Source organism: Lichenostomus cassidix, chromosome W, assembly GCF_008360975.1.
Source record: "Lichenostomus cassidix isolate B80296 chromosome W, HeHo_3.0, whole genome shotgun sequence".
NCBI lineage: Eukaryota > Metazoa > Chordata > Aves > Passeriformes > Meliphagidae > Lichenostomus > Lichenostomus cassidix.
Window position 1 is genome coordinate 7,027,495 of NC_139510.1, and position 17,740 is coordinate 7,045,234.

The 17,740-nt window shown below is 41.5% G+C and overlaps 1 protein-coding gene across 2 annotated transcripts in view; it reads right to left on the reverse strand.

Annotated features, from left to right (window-relative positions):
* Positions 1-5,508: 5,508 nt before the first annotated feature.
* The window catches only part of LOC146425413 (zinc finger protein 131-like), a 37,791-nt gene continuing 25,559 nt past the window's right edge, over positions 5,509-17,740 (reverse strand). For both annotated transcript variants that reach the window (XM_085041603.1, XM_085041602.1), the window contains 2 exons: positions 13,643-13,773; positions 5,509-11,178 (listed from right to left, as the gene is read on the reverse strand). In XM_085041603.1, coding sequence (XP_084897729.1) covers positions 10,516-11,178; positions 13,643-13,773 — 794 coding nt within the window. In that variant the 3' untranslated portion in view covers positions 5,509-10,515. The remainder of the gene's footprint in view (positions 11,179-13,642; positions 13,774-17,740) is intronic.

A 17,740-nucleotide genomic window follows, 5' to 3' on the forward strand; every position in this document is an offset into this window, starting at 1 on the left:
AGTTCAAGTAAGGCTAAGTCTGATTGCTTTAAGTGTTGGTCAATTTAATATTTATTAACTTTATGTTCTGTTAAGTTCTATTAAGATTGAATTCTATTCATTTTTGGTGATGTTAACTTTAAGTTTTGTAAGGTTTACTTTTTGTTATGTTATGCTCATTTATTTTAAAGAACACAATTCTGTGTCTTGGTTTGAAAGACAGGTGTCTGCTAAGAAAAGGTGGAAACTTCCCTTAGAATAGAGAATGTGACCCTCCTTGCCTCTGAATTATTATAACTTTGAAATCAAGGGCTTTCAGGGGAAGATATGGGAAAAGGAATAACAGTTCTTTACTAGTATGTATAACGAAATAAAGAAGCAAAAAACAACAGTAGCAACAACAAAACCCAGAAACCTGGTGGCAGCCTGCTCTGGGCTGCCAGACACCCTTCCCTTTGGTGTAGTTACGTTCAAAGCCAGCAGGGGCGCTGTTGAGCACACAGCCGGGCAGGGCAGGTGCGATGACTCCCGAGCAGCTGCAGGTGGCGCTGTGGCGCGAGGTCACCTCCTTGTCTCACGTGGGTGTGGCAGGACGTTCCCCCCCTTCTCTCTCTCTTTGCTCGGTTGCAGGAGATGGATGGCTCCAGTTAGGTTAACAGCCTAGCTGGGGTTATCTGTTGGTGCCCGAAAGTCTAAAACCATAGACCGTAAGTCATATGTTGGAATGAAGAGAGAATGTGGAAAATAAACACTTTCTGACCAACAAAGCACACTTTTACTCTATAAAAACTCACAGAAATATCCCAGAGGTAGAAGTCTCTTACATGCTCTCTGAAGATGTGTGGAGGACTTCTCCCCAGAGTCTGGATGCAGCTCTGTGGTAACTTCTTGCAAGATTGAGAGCGGATTCTGATGTATCCCAGCACCAAAATTGGATTTTGGTAAAATCATTGGCTTCCTAAATTGTATTATTCTGGATAGCTAATAATAATAAGAATAGGTACCTTTCTGTAACTTGCATTTTAGCTATTTTTATAGTTTTTGCAAGCATTTCCTCCATAATTGCATTTTAGCTATTATAGTTTTGCAATTATGTCTTTATTGTGTGTGTATGTATGTAAACCTGTTTTATGTTTGTATGTTTCTATGTTTGTTATTTTCTGTGTCTAATTGATACAAGGGAATCAGAAGCTAAAAAATAACTTGTAGAGACTACTTGATAGACAAGATTGATAACTTAATAAACAGAGTATTGTTTACTTAACATTCACTGTGTTTGCCAAACAAGGACTATGATACTCATGGAACCTCCACGCTGGCAAAAAAATCAAATATGTTGTTTATTTGCCTTTGACCAGACTCAGAACGCATGCGTAAACCAGAAAGATCTCCTGTCCTTTTTCAGAAAAGACCCCCCGAGCCCCCCCACCAAATGGAACTATGCAGGTGCAAGGATATAGAAATGACTTTTGAACTCGTTATAATACGAAGCAGGGATAGGTTATGCATATGTATAAGCAGATTGAGAAATTCCATGAATGTGTAACAATGTAACCAGATATATACCGAGTTATACGGGACTGACAGTGCGCGTGTCTTTGGAGGGCTACCTCCCACGTGCCCAGTGCTGTAATAAACATACTGGCTTTACAACTTAAAATTATATAGGTTGTGAAGTTTTGCCTCTTTTTCCTAAATCATAATAAATGGTATTTTACATCATATTAGACTAATCGGCCAAATATCAAAGAACCTTGCAACGAGACTGAGTCTTGGGGTGCTAGCTACCCTGGTAGAAATTACTGCCTGTTGCCAAAAGCCTGGCAAACAGCAGAAACTCATAAGGCTCCTGTCTCCCATGTAAGACAGTGGGTAATGGCGGGCGGGCTGGGTGGCAGGGCAGCACGCAGCAGGAAGCTCAGAGCAGCGAGCTGGAGAGGCAGGAATAGCTCACCTGGGCTAGCCAGCAAAGGTGGCAGAAACTCTGCAGTTATGGAAGAAGCTGCAGTGCGTTGCGACAGGCGGGGGCAGGGACAGCTGGGCTTCTCCGCAGTTGCTGCAAAGCACAGCCGGGGAGGTGGGCGTCCCCAGCGGGGAAAAGGGTGAGAATCCTGTGCCCTTTCCCAAGCGAGAGCTCACCCAGCCAGGAGGAGAAGGCAGTGCAGAGCCAGACTTTCCGCGGTCACAGCCAAAGGAAGTCAGCAGTTTCCCTCTTCTCTCTCCGGTGCCCAGCGAGCAAGAGAAGTCCCTAATGGTCAGATTCCTCCTCTCCTTACCACATCCAGCCATAGCCTTTGTCTCTTACAAAAGAGTTAATGGTCCTTGAGTACCTGGTTGTTGTGGTTTCCTAGTAACAGGGATGGAGAAAATTCCACCCCCCCAACCTTCAACATTCTGCTATGGAGATAAAATGAAAATTTACAACAGAAACCTTCCTGATGAAGATTTAACCATGTGAACACAAGGTCTATAGGATCCTTGCTGTCATCAAGAATTCTGTGGGTCTAGTTGTTCTACATTGGTTGGTTGATATTACTATTAATTACAACCTTTGGAGCTTTATCTTCCATAGGTGGCACAGAAGAATGAGTCACAATTTCAAATGATGCTGCACATGCACAATTCCTTTAGTTATTTACAGTTTGTTTATGATACCATCGATTATTTAGTTAAAGTTAAATGATAATGCCAGTTGCTTTAGAATATTTCACATTACCTTGTGCAGTTATCTGCAAGAACTGTATTATTTCAAGAATCTTTGCTAATTGATATTAATAGAGGCCTGTCTGTTGGATGTTTTAGGGAAACCCTCCCAGTTGAGGCCTAGGCTCTGGCCAAGCCCTGGCCCTGGCTGGTTGGGAAGTATGCCAGCAGACCCAGGTGTTTCTGCATCAAAAATGTGATCGAGTCACTTTGACTCGCTGATTTGCACTTATGAAAGCTGGACCCTCTTCCAGGTAAACTTGGAATCCTTGCCTGGGAAAGGTTCTCCAAGCCCTGCCTGTGGAATGAGGTTCCCCAGTGATTGCAGACCCTGGGTGATGGCAGAGTGGTTAAGCAATTGATGATGTATTTTCTTAAGTAAGCTTATTGTTTCATTCCATGTATTGTTATACCTTTGTCCTTTGTACCACCACATTTTTCTACTAACTCTGCTCTTGTTGCAGATGTCACACATTGCCTTGACTGTTCATTTTTAAAGGAAGTTAACAATGCTGTTCTTTTTCCCTACTAAAAACCTCCTGGAGTGTACATCAAGACTGCACCCATTTCTATTATGTATTACATGTAAGAAGCCACACCAATTTGCCATAGCGGAAGGTAATGCCAGAGCTGATAAGCTAGCCAACCCTGTGTGGATGGCATCTCAACCTGATGAGTTAGCACAAGCTAAAGCATCACATGACCTTTTCCACCAAGCCTTCTCCTCTGCCTTGTGTGTATTCGTGCATGCAGGAGGGAAAAGTCGTGATGCTGTTGCTCATTGGCAATCGGCCTTTCCTTTTCTAGGTATACCTTCCTCTGTGGAAACTGACAACGGCTCCATCTGCGTCTCTCAGAAGATGTGGCAGTTTTGACAACTGTGGGGTGCCACGTGTAAATTTGGTATTCCCCATCCTCCCACAGGTCAAGTTATTATTGAGTGTGCTCATGGCCCTTTGAAATGCAATTCAAAAAGGAAAAAACAAAAAAACACTAACACAATAACAGTAACAAAGTCCCAGGAAAATGCTCAAGGTTCTTTGAAATTCAATTCAAAAAGAACCAAAGAAAAAGAAGACTAAAACAAAAAAGGTAAAGAAGTTTCCTTTCCAAAAAAAAAAGGTTGGGGGGGGAAAGGGAAATGTGTGGAGAAACCCCACAAAGCCAGTTGACAAGGGCTTTTGTATGTGGTCAATCATCTTACAGTGGCACCAAATTCTAACAATTCTGCTCTTTTAAATAATTTTCTCTCATTACCGTCTACAGGCAATGTCAAGAGCATCATGATGCCAACAAGCAAACTTCAGAAGATCCTTGCACTCTTTGCAAGAGAAAGCAATGACACCTTTGTGTTCTTAGTTTTATAAAAGTGTGTTTCAGTTTTAGTTTTACTTTTAACTTGGTTTGATTTCATTTGCTTTGTTAGGTTTGTTAGTCAATGTTAATGTTATTATACACACTATCTGGCAAACTTGCTAACATCAAGAAACTACAATTAAGAGTCTCATGAAAATGGAATGTTTGATTGCAATTGTCATCTGTGTTGTTTCTCTCTTTGTGCTGTGTTTGTCATTTTTCTGTGAGGGCCCAACAGAAAGACTTCAAATGCTGCATTTCTGTTTTTTTTAACAAAAAGGGGGAATTGTGGGAACTGACAACTAGCCTGCCTTTGCTCATAGACAACAACTGTGTTGCAAGCAACCTTGTACCCGTGAGAAACAGAAGCAAGAAGCCAAAACAACGAACCAGAAAAACAACTTGGTATGCAACATCTGCAAGTAGGACATTGTTATTCACAAAACATGTGTGCTAGGAATAGCTGGCCAATGGCGCTGTACAATAACAGATTATGAACCAATAGCTATATGGAACAAATGTTAGAAAATAGTATAAAAGAGACTATGTAGTAATAAACTGGGCTTCTGCCTTTCTTTTCTACTTGGCCTGGAGTCGTGTTTCTATGTGTTGCACTGTCTCAAAACAGCGACATCCCTGTGGTCATGTTAGTAACAGAGATGTAATAGGAAATGAAGACATGGCTATATATATAGTTTAGGACTCTGATAAAACAATTCTTTTTAATTCTGGTTGTTTGGTTGGTTTTTTTTAACACACACATGCACAAACACCCTTCTCTCCCTGAAAATGAGTACCAGTTTTTAGTTTACTGTATTTTCCTCTTTAACTGTGGAGGGCGGCAATCTAAACATGCTGTAACATATATGCATACCCATGACTTCAAAAAATCTATTTGGCGTCAATCAACTGAAACATCAGTCTACATCCTTAAAGGAGAAAGCCCTGAAACTACAAATTTCTTGTGACACATGTTATTCTGTTTATCAATAACCATGCCAGCCACTCTAAAGCTATATGAACAGATTATACAATATAAGGAATAATACTTCAATCCAGAAAACATTGAAAAATGTTCTGGCTTTTTCCATGGAATTATTCATATGCTTCTTATGTTAAATACAGTATGGGATTTCTTAGACTGAAAATGTTTTGGCTTCAGGCTCCAATTAGCCCTAGCATAAGAAGATGGTGTTAGATAAAATACATGTCTTTCAAATAATCTGCATGTAAATAACAATTTAAAAACACCCACATTGGCACTATCTCTTGTTTATTCAATTTTAACAGCAAAAACCCCTCTTCTCCCCTCACCTCTGTGTAATTAATTTGTGTGCCCCCTAGGCAAGTCTGTCCACAAAGCACCATTCTTGCAGCATGGCCCCTGAAAGCCAGTGGGTTTCTCTGATCCTTTTTCAGAGCAAAGCACCCGTATTTTCATAAATCAGATTACAGCCCCAGCAAAGGATATGCAGAATAAAACCTCCAGTTGAAGGGAACAATTGGAAACACTTTATTTTGTTTAAAATATGTTAAAGAAAAGTCAGCATTAGAAAAATGTGGGATCTTCTTATACCAGTAACTTTATGAAGAAAAAAGTTCCCTTTAGCCAGTATACTTTCTCTAAGCAAATTAACATACAAATTATAACAGCAGCAACAAAATACTATTGAAATTATTAAAACTTATTCAGTGGCAATGCCTCTGGGATAACATATTTAAGAAGGGGGAAAAAAATTGTGAAACAACAGCAGCTGGGAGAGCAGAGTGAGAATATATGAGAGGAACAACTGCAGACACCCAGGTCAGTGCAGAAGGAGGGGCAGGAGGTGCTCCAGGTGCCAGAGCTGAGATTCCCCTGCAGCCCCTGGAGGAGCCTATGTCAGAGCAGGCTGTGCCTAAGGACTGACCTCATGGAAAGAGACCCACGTTGGAGCACAAGAGTCCTCCCCTGAAGAAGAAGGAGCGGCCAAGACAATGCGTGAAATGACCGCAGCCCCATTCCCTGCCCCCTTGCACTGCTGAGGGGGAGGAGGTAAAGAATTTGGGTGTAAAGTTAGGTCCAGAAAGAAGGGAGGGATTGGGGGAAGGTGTTTTAAGATTTAGTTTTTATTTTCTCGCTATCCTACTTTGATTTGATTGATAATAAATTAAACTAGTTTCCCCAAGTCGAGCTGTTTTGCCCATGATGGTATTTGGGAAGTGATCTCCCCCTGCCCTTATCTCCACCCATGAGCCTTTCATTATATTTTCTCTTCCTTGTCCAGTTGAGGAGTGGAGTGATAGAGTGGCTTGGTGAGCACCTGTTCAGCCAGGGTCAACCCATAACACCTTGGCAAAAGCTTTAAGACCCAGTTGTGCTGGAAGAGTACCAGAATTATAAAACTCAGCACATACGGCTGTAGAGAGTCCACACATGTTCACAGAAAGCTGACAACGTGCAGTGGCTCAGCCTCTGTTTCCCGCAACAATCCATTGGCAGAATCTGACGAGGATCAGCCTAGGACGCTTGGCTGAGGCAGTGCCACCTCCAAGGGACAGATCTCCACCTGGGCAGGGGACATAGCCAGCCGCCACTGGTGCTGTGGTTTCACCACTGTACTTGAAAACTGGCTCCCTCCCCATTGCCTCCAGCCTCAGCTCTGCAGTGCCTCACTGCCTCTTTCAATCTTCCAGCACACTAACTCTGGGCAAAGGAGGCCTGCCTGGGATCGTGGGCCTCAGCACCGCTGCAGCCCCTGCCAACCACCCACCATCACTCTTCTCCTCATGAGATGGGGAGGGGCTTCCCTACCTCACCATGTCCCCTGGCTGCCCAACTCCCACCACCCCAGCTGAGAGGGCTGGCAGTCCAGGCTAGGCAGCCACTGCAGCCACCTTTGTTATGAAACCTTGGACAGCTCTGGCGGCAATGGGCTGCAATCCCGCGACCGGCTATCACCTGCCAGGCACAGCCCCCTGCATACCACTTACACCCTCCGGGTCCTTTTACCCCCAAGTTAGAGACCCTTGCCCTAGGATCTACATGCTGCACCCCCCCTTTCTAGTTTCAGATTTTTTAATGGTACAAATTATTTCCTCAACAGGCCACCAGCTCTCAAAGGAATTGGAAAGACAAATCCTAGTAGAGATGTTTATAGATGTCAAGGTTCCAGTTAGGGAAAAAAGTATGAGGGAGCTGTGAGAGCATTACTCACACTGGATGCAAAGCTGTGGTCAGGTTGCAAACACAGCCATGCTCCCATAGTTAGGTCCAGCCATGGCTGAAGCTTTACTAGATCTGAGCTAGTGAGCTCCAGCTTCTGTTGCACCTGCCTGAGCCACCAAGTGTTTAACAAGCTATAAATTATTTGTATTTTCATTGTAAACAGGTTGCTTTAATTTTAAATTTTTTCTAGAAGCAAACACTACAGTTTAAGAAGGAAGTTGTTAGAAATAACAAAAAAAAATCTAACTGCATGTTACATTTTCACAATAGTCCCTATAGAACAGATACTTCAGTCCTTAAAAGCAAGCAACCAAATTAAAATATATTTAAATGTTTCCTCATTCAAAATAATATTGAGTTACAGAATTTGTGTAAGAGACTACCATATTCTGCACCATTAACTAATTAAAAATTCCACTGCAGGTGTAAAACAGCAGAAGCTGCATGATCCTCCTCTAGTGACCATCTCACACAGGACTGACATCCAATTCCATCCTCACAAGCCTGCAGATGAAACATGCTTTTGCAACTGTTTTCAAAAAAAGCAGCCAATCCTTTCTTATATTGTGTGAATTACTCAGTAGATAAACTATTGATCAGCTCCTTTTCCTCTCCCTGCCCTTCTTTCAGAAGTAGCTTGTGACCTCTCATTAATATTGTATATAAATCCACAAGTCTAAATTTAATGTTCACTTTTTATTTTGTATCCAGACACATCTCAAAGGTTTTTGTTCATTCCAACTTTTCCATTTCTCACTGCCTAGACCCCAGTGCTTTAGACAATTAGTTTCATTCAGCATAAATTTAAGCATTCACCTCATGTGACACGGCCCACTGCAAGCCCCAGGCAGCAAGTGCAGCTGGCATGCTGCCTCATTGCAAGCTACAGACCAGTATCTGCATAACACAGGGCACTCTGGGGACCAGCAGTATATACTTATTTAAAGGGAAGAACTCCTCCAATGGTGCATAGGTATATAGTTTGGAGAGGTCTGTGTGTCTATACAGACATTTGTGGCAGAAAGGGGATGGCAAGGTGGCTGTTACAGAGGACAACCAGAACTTCTGACTCTCCAAGTCAATCATCCCTCCCACAGTTTGAGTTGCAGTAAGGAGGCATGGGGGACTCCACTGGTAGAAGCAATTTGGGAAGGAAATTCTAGGGAATAGGGGGGGTTGCAAAGGGAAACACTTTCCAGTGGAGTTATTACTTGAGGAGAACCTTTTACCCTGTCCCTCAGGGTGAGGAGGGAATTGGTCATGCCCCCACTGCATTCCCACCCAGGCTCAACAGAAGTCTGGATAGAGGCAGCACTGGGCACAACATCAAAGCATCATTTCTCTCCTACCAAATTTGCAAGCTGTTGTTAAAAAGGGGAGATCAAACAGAACAAAAAAATAGCCCAACTGTGCTTACCAAACTACAGCCCTGTTATCAATATCACGTAACTACTCAATTTACATTGGACCTAAATTGCCTAAGTTAGTTTCATTAATTAGACACAGCCAGATTGCTCCTTTAATTCCACTGATACAGATCTGGTGTCTATATGCATAAATGCCTAAAAATTTAGTTATGCAGCTAAGCAAGCTGCACCCCCTCCATGTTATCAAAAGACAGGCTTCTTATCAGAAGCCAGGTATAAATCCAATAGCTAACTTTAACTTTCATGATTAACATCACATCACATTCTTTCCTCTACACATAATCTCATCCCATATTACTTGCATCTCAGAAAATACAAAACATCATAAAAAAGAATGCAAGTTATGTCAATTAAATTTGAAATTTTAATTGAGATTCATGTTTGTTTTGCAACAGTTTCTCCAAGGCTAGCTATGATGAAACACAAGAATAATTTTAAATGAGACTAAATAAAAGCACAAATCACAAGAAATAATTTTGCATTTGGAGAAGACTGAATAGAAAAGCCTGATTTTAAGCAAGACCTACAGGAATACCAAGAGCATTAGGAAACATCCTTGCAAAAATTCCTCCCTTTACTTAAAGCTTTGAAACAAAGTTTTTCAGAAGTAGGGAGACACCTCTAATCTCAAGGCAATAATTGAGAACTGGAAGTTCTTACCATCCTTAAACATAGAGCTAGACAAGTATTTTCTAAACAAACTTAAGATTAATAGGTCCTTACTGTAAAGTTATTAAAATTATATTGATTCTTGCCACTGGGATCTGGCACTGTAATTGCCAGTCACTCAGTTGTTCCTAATTTATTGGATTAAGCAAATAATGCAATATTTCATGGATGCTATTGTTTTGTTGTCTAATACTGATTAAAATATTTATACTCCTACTTTTCAATTCACATTTTAGCATTCATACCTGTGGCTTTTACTTTCAATACAACGTCTTTGCGTCAAGTGTTAGAATTTCATTTTAAAAAGTCAGGAACCTGATACCATATAGAAAATCCTTCTCTATATGTTTAAAAATATTCCTTTTCAAAAATGACAATTTATAAAAGAAGAGTCTGCTAATAGCTTTCTTCCAGCTCATGTTTACCACAGATTCTACTGAGCTTTTCCTAATTTAAAGTGTCCCTTTTAGTGTCCTGCTGCCTCCACATGGAATCTCTTTCCTCCCTCATCCCCTCCTAAATTTAATGGAAAAAACCCTAAATCAGTAGCTGACAACTTTAAGCAAAAATATAAAGCGCTATAACATTACCCACATTGCTTTTTATTGAACTAGGTTGAACACTCTCTCTAGGAGCTTTGTGGAAAAGGCACAGTATTTTTGTGCTCTGAGACCTCCAGCAACAATGTTTTTTCCCCAGCCTGAAAGTTAGGGACTGCTATTAGGAAACAGCAAACAAACACTCTGCCCAGAAAATTCACAGGTACCTGATTATCCACTTACGTTAGAACCCACTAGATTTTACTGATTCTTCTGACACAGACACCCTGCAAATCTATAACAAAAGTTTGCTTCTATAGCAAGAGGAAAAGAGGTAAAGCTACTCTTACATATACCCAGGGATGATATAAATGATACAAGCTATTCATTATTAAAATCCTCACAAAGCTGTGGTGGTTTCTGTTCTATGGCATTACATGAATGGTAAAGTTATTTTTCACATATGACAGGTTTAGTTGTACATGAAGAAAGCTAACTTTGGTCCACTTGTCCAGCTTCCTAAGGACAGCATATTGGAAAGGTGACCACTGACCATTAGTTCAAAAACCAATGTAAAGCTAGCAAAAATAATTGGGTACTTTATTCCTAAAGCTGCACAGTGTGGTTATTTGTCCTAGTCATCCACCTTTTCATTCTGTGTGTCCTCTAATTGTTGAGTTTTTAAGTCTTCAGCTTGTTCATGATCTTTCATATCTGCATCATCTACTTGAGTAGTTTCATTTTCTTCTGCTTGTCCTTGATCAACACCTTCATATTCTACTTGTTCAAGGTCTGTTCCATCTATAAGTTCTGCCTGTACTTCTTCCATCTGTATTTGATTTACATGTCCGACGTGTAATTGCTCCACATGAACTTCAGCACCTTGTTCAGTCTGAATGTGTTCAACTTCTAAATAACTAATTTGCACCTGTTCTTGCAGTTCCTCCATCTGTGTGCCTTTTACTTGATTGTCCTGTATGAGATCCTGGTGCATCTGTTCCACAGTTACCTGTGCAGGATCCACCTGTACCTGAATAACTGGTAGGACATGGACTTGCTCCACTTGTTCTATTATAGTCATTGATGTTACTGGTTCAGCTTCCATAGCTTCCACTGGAAGAACCTCTTCTGTCACTATTCGTTCTGAAATATTGTGCATGTCTTTGAGATGCCTTCTCAGCTCACTGCCTTGCATAAACCACAAATCACATAAGGTACAGTGGTTGGGTTTGTCACCAGTGTGTATTACCAAATGATTTTTAAATTGATCCCAGCTGTTAAATACGCTGTTACAAACCTGAAACAAAAGATACAGCATGTAAAACAGTGACAACAGAAATATAACAAAGTATAGCGCCTATTTCAGATCACAGCTTCACATAGTGTAGCTTCTTGCTACTTGGATTAAAAAACCCCACCATGTGTGTTAGAGGTAAAAGCTGAGAAGTCAGCTTCAAATGAACAGAAGACCTAGTATTTATTTGTTTTTAAGACACAGTGTGCCATTTTGAGTTGTACATACGGAGGATACCTACAAAATTAATGAGTCAGTACAGCATGTAAAAGCTTTCTTATTTTAACTTTATATAAAATTCACATACAGATCCACACCCCAATGAATGTCTGGTGCTAGAATTTTCATTGGAAATCTATTTATGTAATAATATCATATGATCAAAGTGCAATTCAAACTGTCCTTTTACTGAAGTTCTAGATGCAGTACTACTAGCCTACTTTTACTTACCACTTTTCATTTGTTCATGGCACTGTAAGATTTACCTGGATAGACTAAACTTTCACCTTTTGCCATTAAAAAAAGTGATTTTTGCAGATAAAAATCTCTTCAAAGTACATCTTTTTTAGTCTCTTCCAGCTAAAAGTACTGCTTTGACTGCAGATATATTATTTTTATAAAGCACATGAGCACACTTCCTTCCCTTAAGCTAGCAGTGAGGTAAGTAGCTTGAAAACAATACACAAAGACTGCAGAAATGAATGAAGTGCCAGGGTAGAAGAGAGAGAATAGTGGGGTAGAGTCAGGCTTGGAGTAAAGAAACAGGGTCAGGGGTCTTTGTCCATGCAAGTGCTCTTGGCTGCAGAAAGAAGCAAAGGACATGCATTTCACTGTTGGAACCCCTTCACTGTTGGCAAATAATTCTGAAACAGAATGTTCCATCTCCTCAATTCACAGTAACACCACAAAAGGATGATGGAGTATCTGACAGGGATTAACTCAAGGAACAGGTCTGCATAATGGAGCTGAATATCCCCATTTTGCTGTTGAAATCTTAAAACCACGTTTGTGATGCTAGTAACATGCTTTTTTTATGTGTGTGTGTCCCCTAGGCTCATGCTTAAGAAAGAAGTTGCACACACAGACTTCTTAAAATACTAACCTTATAGATAAGCACTCAAAATTAATTAGTCATACATAAAGGTAATGACTATCAGTAATGTCCAAGCATATAATTACTGTTCTTGCCATGTGGAGCCTAATTCAGTACTCAAGGCATTCACTGAAGAGCACCAAAAGGGCTCATCAAGCAAGTGCAATTTTGTTTTTTCCTTCTTGTTCAGTGAGCCAAGATTTTATTTATTGAACGCTCTTCAAATTCAGTTCTAAAGAGAAAAAAAATCAAGAAGAATTTATCCAAGAATTCTTGTAGTTGCTGCAGGCTGAAATAACACTAACCCACATTCACAGTTATCTGTAACAGAGAATGCTACAAGGTGAAGTAATTAAACCAAAGGGTCACAAAGACAAAACAGTATCTTCCATGAAGCTACTAGGTACAATTTTGTATTATATAGTAGTTCTCATGTTCAAAACAAACTTATCTTCAAGACAAAGGCATGCTCCCAAGAATTAACTTAATTCTAGCATAACTAAGCAATGCAATAGCATTGGTGAAACTTCTGATTAAATGATTAAATTAATTTATTCACCTCCTGCAGTATTTGCTGCTTTCTGTGAATAAGATCACTCTTTTTTTTCAAACAAATAAAGCCAATATCCAACAGTTTTCTTTACTACATGACCCAATTTAACCTCAAACCACAGCAATTCTGTGAACTGAATAAGGTGAGCACCTTATTTGAGACTGTCACAGCAGTGGGGCAGCAAAATGGGAAATAAAAATGCTACAACCATCAGCTCTCATATTTTCTAGCTTTTCAGAATCAACTTTTAAAAGCTAAGTAATATTCTTCTTAACAGCTTTTCACGTCAGTTGCGTAGTGACCAAGTACCCTAAGTATCCATCTACAGCATTTATATTTGCTTAAAAGACATTGCGGACTGTCATCATAAGTTGAAATTACTTTCCAGCCAGTTAATATATTGGTATTAAACAGAAAAACAATAAATTAGGAAATAAAATAGTACTTTGTATTTTGGACATTAGTGAAGCATGCTCACAAGCAGGAAAGGCCTAGGTCTGTGCATCAAGAACCTTGAAAAGGAAGCAGAAAGATCAGTAAGATGCAGATGAACACTTACCTACTCACAAGAATCTCTCTGATTAACTAAGTATTATGAAGCTCCATATCAGTAATTTCATATTTTAAATGGAACTACTTAGATATAAGAATTTACCCTCATGTTGTGGTTGAATGCAACCTTTATAATTTATTTTACTAAAAATAGTTATTAGAGACAAAAGTCCACTCTTTATACCTTTCCTGCTCAGTACTCTCACACTCCCTCCCTCAGCACAGGAAGGAGGTGTCCAGCCTGAGACTCTGCTACTTCCATTACCCACCTGACATTCATACAGCTTCTTTCTTCCCTTTTTAGCTCCAGCTCCAGACTGACAGGCCGTCAAGTGACATTTGAGGGTACTATTCCTAGCAAAATGCTCATGGCAGTTTGGACATTCAAATGGTTTTTCACCTGTTAAGACAGGGATTTGTAAGTGTATAAAACAAGCCAGTTTTTGGTCAGCTCTTCCTTTTGTGTAGGTTGATAAATATGCTGTAAAGATGTGGCCAACTGGACTATTCTACAGAAGATAAAGACATTCTATGTAAATTTTATGTAAATAAAATGGCAAAAATCTAATGTGGAATCATAACTCTCATTTATAAAAACAAAACAAAATAAACTGAACAAACCAAAACAAAACCCACAGACATTATAATGTAACATAATTCCCAGTGTCATTTAAGGTCTATTCAGGTTTTTATGAAAGTTAGGTTATTATTCTGATGAAATATCTTAAAGAAATAGGAGCTATTTCTCTCTTTTCAACTGATAATAACAGTTAAAGACTCAACATTAGTATATACAAAGTGACACATTAAAGAAGGAGGTATTTAAATAATACAAAGTTTTATTTTCAAGAACGACAGCTTATGCTTGAGAGCCAAAACTAAGCTCCAGAAAAAGAAGTTGGCACAGAATGACCATGAAGTAACAATGCATTGGTATTAAAACAAACCAAGCCCAGAAACTTTAATTCAAAGTAATATACTGTTATTATTGTCATCAAATAGTAACAAAGAACAACGGCTGTCTCTGTTTACTATTTTCATCATGCACAAATACAATGAAATTCAAGGAAATAAAGTACAAAAAATTAGTAACAGTGTGTTTCTTTTAAGTCTGATAATTAATCTGTGGAGGTGCTGATACCAACATCACTATTGAAACAAACTATTTAATAAACTCCAAGAGGCTGAGACATTTCATTGAGTAACATAAATATCTATACTAGCTAGATTCAGTTTAAAAGCCTACATTTTCAGGAATGTAGTAATTATTGACAACTGAGATGGAAAGCAAATAAACCTGTATCTTCAGAAATAAAGACATTCAGCAGCACCTAACTAACTTTTCAAAAGAAATCCACAAGTAGCTTATAATTCTCACTTATACACCTAAAGGCCACAGAAAAACATTAAATGGAGGGAACATTCCCCTTAATGGTTATAAAAGGCCACATTTTTTGAAACTTTTGTACAGGTAATGCAGAGTACGCTGAATTACCCACAGATCAAAAATCACAGACATTGCATGAACAACCAAATACATTGGTGAGTCTAGAGAATACCCCAGGAGGTGATCCCTAAGAGTAAAAAACTGGACAAGGAAGGCAAGAGATTGGCATGGCTGAGTGGGGAACTGCTGGTCAAACTAAAGGGCAAGAAGGAAATGCACAGACAGTGGGAACAAGGACAGCTATCCGGGAAGAGTATAGAGAAGTTTGGTTGTGTAGGGATGGGGTCAGGAAGGCCAAGGTGAAGCTGGAACTGAACCTAGCAAAGGCCACAAAGAATAACAGGAAGGGCTTCTACAGGTCTGCCAGCCAGAAATGGACTGATAAACAGTGCTGGAAAACTGGTAACAATGGACAAGGAAAAGGCTGAGATACTCAACTTTTTTGCCTCAGTCTTCAATGCCAACCTCTCTTTCCACACCTCTTGAGTGGCTGGACAGCTGGACAGGGACTGGGGAAACAAAGTCCCTCCCACTCTAAGTGAAGATCAGGCTCATGACCACCTGAGGAACCTGAACATACATAAGTCCATGGGACCTGATAAATGCATCCCAGAGTCCTGAGGGAATTAGCTAATGTAGTTGCCAAGCCACTGTCCATGACATTTGAAAAGCCATGGCAGTCAGGTGACTGGAAAAGGAGAAACATTGTCCCCATCTTTAAAAAGGGTAGAATGGAGGACCCTGGGATCCACCACCCTGTCAGCCTCACCCCTGTGCCTGGGAAGAGCATGAAATAGATCCTCTGGGAAGCTCTGCGAAGGCTCATGGAGGACAGGGAGGTGATTCAGGACAGCCAGCACAGCTTCATCAAGGGCAAGTCTTGCCTGACCAACCCAGTGGCCTCCTTTGATGGAGTGACTCTATCAGTGGACAAGGGAAGGGTTACAGATGTCTTTTCTGTGGACTTCTGTAAAGCCTTTGATATGGAGCCCCACAACATCCTTCTCTCTAAACTGGAGAGAGATGGATTTGATGGGTGGACTCTTAGATGGGTAAGAAAGTGGTTGGATGGTCTCATCCAGAGGGTTGTCATCAATGGCTCTGAGTCCCAATGGACATCAGTGACCAGTGGTGTCCCTCAGGGGTCTGTATTGGGACCAGTGTTATTTAATATCTTCATTAATGACACAGACAAAGGGATCAAGGGCACCCTCAGCAGGTTTGCAAATGACACCAAGCTCAGTGATGCAGGTGACATACCTGAAGGACAGGGCCATCCAGAGGGACCTGGACAAGATCAAGAAGTGGCCCATGGGAATCTCATGAGGTTTAACAAGACCAAGTGCTGGTGCTGCACCTTGGTCAGGACAATCCCCAGGATCAATCCAGGCTGGGGGATGAACAGATCGAGAGCAGCCCTGGGGAGAAGGACCTGGGGGTGCTGGTTGGTGAGAGGCTGGACATGCCCTGTCTGTGTGTGCTGGGCTGATCCCACAGTGTGGGCAGCAGGGGAGGAGGGGATTCTGCTCTGGTGAGACCCCACCTGCAGTGCTGCCTCCAGCTCTGGGGTCCCCAGCACAGAAAGGACATCGACCTGTTGGAGCAAGTCCAGAAGAGGCACCAAGATGATCAGAGGGATGGAGCACCTTCCTGTCTTGGAGTGAGTTACTATGACAGTATATTTCCTGATCCTCTGCTTTGTGCCTAAAAAATGGTTGCTATATGTTTAAGGCAAGGGACTGGATGTGTGTGGGGCTGGGGGTGGTGAGAGCTCCTGTTTTCAGCAGGGGTGTTTTTAAAAGCCTTGCCATCCAGGTTTTCCATGGCTCGGGGATATCATGAGAGGTGTAAGCTCAGCTCAGGACCCGGGAGGGGTGGGGCCGGGGGTGCTCTCGCTCTCTTCTGGTTCAGAATGGAGGCGGCGGCCGCATGGGGACACAGTGAGTGCATCTGGCTTGAAATACTGTTGCCCTGTGGTTTTTTACCAGCACTACGACCAGGGCCTGCCTGCTTGCTTCCCTGCTTCCCTGCTGCTTGGGAGCCCAGAGCCAGCACATGTGGTGCCACCTAGGACCAAGACCATGCCCCACCGGACCCCTGCCTGCAGTGTGGTGACCACAGTTACTCCTGTGTGTTAGGCTCCGGGGCTTCGATCCACTGCGGTTTCTACACTGCAAGCCTGCTCGTTTTTTCTGTTTCCCCGCCATTTGGGGGTCCAGAGCCAACGTGTGGGGTGCCACCAGGACTGGGGCTGCCCCCACTGGACCACTTCTCTGCACAGTAGCCCAACATCACGACCAAGCCCTGTCCACCTCCCCAGAGTGTGCCAGTTGCCGGTGGGAGTACCAGGACTAACTGCTGCCCATGAGCTTTGCAAAAATAACAATCTTCCGTCCTCCCCTTCGCCCGAGCTCCCACCACCACCTGAAGAGGTTGCCAAGCTCGTGTCAGAGCGCCCCCTGAAGCCGCGGGGGAGTCACTGCAGCCTTTCTGCCCTGCCAGGAGCCAACAGTGCTCCCTGCCGGTTGTGGTTGTAACTACACCCAAGGAAAAAATTTACTGAACAGGTGGGAAAACTTCTGTTATTGTTTTTTGTTGTTATTGTTTGTTGTTTTTATATATATATATTTCCCAATAAATAACTATTATTCCTTTTCCCATGTTTGCCTGGGAACCCTGTAATTTCGAAGCTATAATAATTTGGAGGGAGGGGGGTCATCTTTTCCATTCCAGGAAGATTCCCACCTTCCTTGGCAGACATCCATCTTTTAAACCAAGACACTTTCCTATGAGGAAAGGCTGAGAGAATTGGGATTGTTCAACCGGGAGAAGAGAGGTTCCAGGGTGACCTAATTGTGACCTTACAGGTTCTAAAGGGAGCTGACAAGAAAGATGGAGAGAGACGACAAAGGTGAATGGC